This window comes from Corticium candelabrum, chromosome 11 (assembly GCF_963422355.1).
Source record: "Corticium candelabrum chromosome 11, ooCorCand1.1, whole genome shotgun sequence".
NCBI lineage: Eukaryota > Metazoa > Porifera > Homoscleromorpha > Homosclerophorida > Plakinidae > Corticium > Corticium candelabrum.
In genome coordinates this window covers 1,512,519-1,515,330 of record NC_085095.1, presented here as the reverse complement: position 1 = coordinate 1,515,330, position 2,812 = coordinate 1,512,519, and the positions used below count along the sequence as shown (strand labels likewise).

General features: G+C 45.6%; 1 protein-coding gene across 1 annotated transcript; it reads right to left on the bottom strand.

Moving 5' to 3' along the window:
- Positions 1 to 201: 201 nt before the first annotated feature.
- LOC134186514 (uncharacterized) lies at positions 202 to 2,812 on the bottom strand. Its single transcript, XM_062654499.1, has one exon. The coding sequence runs from the start codon at positions 2,810 to 2,812 to the stop codon at positions 242 to 244; it is 2,571 nt and encodes an 856-aa protein (XP_062510483.1). The 3' UTR covers positions 202 to 241.

The following is a 2,812-nucleotide window of genomic DNA, read 5'->3' as shown; positions in this document are numbered from 1 at the left end:
GCTCGATGAAGAGCCATATAGGACCACGCCCATTTCTGTTGTGTGACCCGCATTAGAAGACTCGCTACGCTGGGCAATAAGTTAATTCTCAGGAGCGAGCGACAAGCAACGTTTGTATAGGCTGCTTACGTAGCTATATATATATATATATATATATATATATATATATATATATATATATATATATATATTTTTTTTTTTATAATAGCTATTTGTTTATAACCGCCCAATGGACGGAACACTACTGAGAAACACCACTACAAACACTTGCTACAGACAAAACATCTAGATGTTCAGTTATCATGCGAGAGTTGTATTGCCACAGTTTCACAGACAGTTGTTCATGAAGGTTAGTAATAGCTCGGCTGAAACTGTGACCTGTAGACAGAGTAGACTTCTTGGCAATAGACTTCAGCAGTTCAAGACTATGTTCTGACCAGACTCCATATGACTCAACAACCAAAGGATAGAACAAGCAACCATACGAGGAAACATTTGAGTCGTGGCGTTCGTCTTTCTCCATTTCCCCAGCTTGAGCAGCAGCACCAGTCTTTACAGCTGCATTGATGACATGTGAGGGAGAAAATGAATTTCGCACTGAGATATCAAAATAAGCAGCCTTTCCGTTAGAGAAGTCGGGATGAAAAACATCACCTGGTCTGTCCATGGATTGAGAAGAACACCGCTGCTCTCTTCGTACCCCAGAATTATCCACAAGCAACCAGTGATAGACGGTGTCACATAAGGCGTCATGTCGTCTGATTCGCAGAGAGCTGCTACAGCCAAGTGCGTGGTCACCAAAGACATCTAAAATATGGCCACAGACACAGCGAATTGAACGTGGGGGAGGTGAAAACACTGGAACTCCTAAGCGCAAACGCAAAGCAGTCACGAATTCACGCGGGGACATGGCCAGGCTAAGATTTGGGTTAGGGATTGCCCTCAACCAAGCCCCCACATGAGGAAATGTGACAGCATTAAAACGCGCTTGTTCTCGCAAACTACAAAGAGACGACCTAACGCTGGATTTCAAAGCGTCATCTAAAGCTCGTTGAATTGAATGTTGCGTGGAATTAACAGATAGCGCCGTACTATTAGGTGGTAAAAGATCCGCCAAACACTGCCGACATTCCAATTCGCCAGGGAAAACGGAAGTAGGAGACATACTATCTGACCCATCAGGTGGAGAAAATGGCATTGAAGGAGTGAAGAGCAGGCGGAGAGACAAAGTCCGAGAGGAGTTGCAACTACCGACAAAGGCTGCAGAGGAAGATCTGTGAGCCTCACGTAGACCGAGACCACCTAAACGAGTAGGAAGTGTAGCCTGTCTCCATGGCAAATCAGAGATAGAGGAAGAGGACAAAGACTCCAAGCTATGATGAAGCCCTCTGTCAAAACGTAACAACACTTCGTCAATCCTGCAGCCAGGAACAGTTCTGATGATATGATTCAGCTTACAGAGGCTCAAGCAACTCCTCAGGAGATGAAGCTCCACTTGGGGATCCTCCAAAGCTGACAGACGATCCTGCCAGTTCAAAATCCTGTCCACACGTTGGGAAACAAACTCACAAACATAGGAGTCAGGTCCGTATACTGGACAGCCAAGAAAGTCAATACCACCATAGATATTAACACTTCGCTGAATTTCAGGTGCGAAAGCAGGGAATTCCTGATCACCCGAAGGCCAGAATATTTCACATTTCTTCAAATTGACATGCAGACCAAAAGAGGGACCTTTGGATATTAAGAGGTCTAACAGCCCAGCTACTGAAGAACGCGAACCTACGAACAATCCGTCATCCAAATACCATACCTTTAGCTTGAAATCAGCTAATGGCCCCAACTCATCCAAGAACTCTAAAACAACTAAGGAGAAAAGAAGTGGCCCAAGGGGATCCCCTTGCTGCACTCCTGCGCATGACTTAATCCATGAAGAGCCAAAGGATAGCATACTTTCGCAGTGATAACACCATGATGACCATCCAAAAAGGGCTGGAAACTCTTTGTGTAAACGACCCAAAAATGAAACGCGAGAACATTCATTGAAAGCATTTGTCATATCAATTTTGAGGCAACAAAGAGAAGGATCCGACCCATAGCGTGCTATACAACTAGACAGAGCATGTATGGCAGCGTCTAAACCTCCTGGGACCCCAACTCCAACCTGACCATAAGGCAAAAAAGTATCTGGCAAGTCTGCCTTCACAGCAGAACAGCATAAGCGACTGATTAGTCGACGCAGAACCTCACCAACTGCTATTGGGCGAATGCCACCTTGCTTCTTCAGCAGAGCAGTAAGAGGAGCTCCACACAACCAGGGAGCTATTCTGGGGTCTGCACGACCAGAAAGAAGAAAGTTAATCAAGCATGTCAAGTTCTCCAGACAATGCTTGGCTGAGGGTGTTGTTGTACCAATAGCATCAAGCAAATGTTGAGAATTCAATTGAGAAGCACCAGGACTGGAACCACGAGGAAAAGATTGAAGGGCAGCTAGAACTGCATCCAAACTGGCAGACAGAGGAGAAGGAATCTCATCAGTATGACCTGGCACAGCGTGAGCAGGGTGACGCTGACGTAATTCTTCATGAGCCTTCTTGTTGTTGGGATTGACAGTACCCAAAGAGCCAAGAGAACGCATAGCTTCTCGGTAACGACCCTCTCTGGCATAAGCTAATGCTCGTTTTCGGTTGGCTTGCTCAACAGAAGAAGACTTGGGAAAGATCGACTTTCTGGAATCAGCATCAAGTCTAGCCTCAGACCAAAGACCCAGAAGATTGCCAGAAGTCCACTGTTCTAACCGGGAGAGTAACAT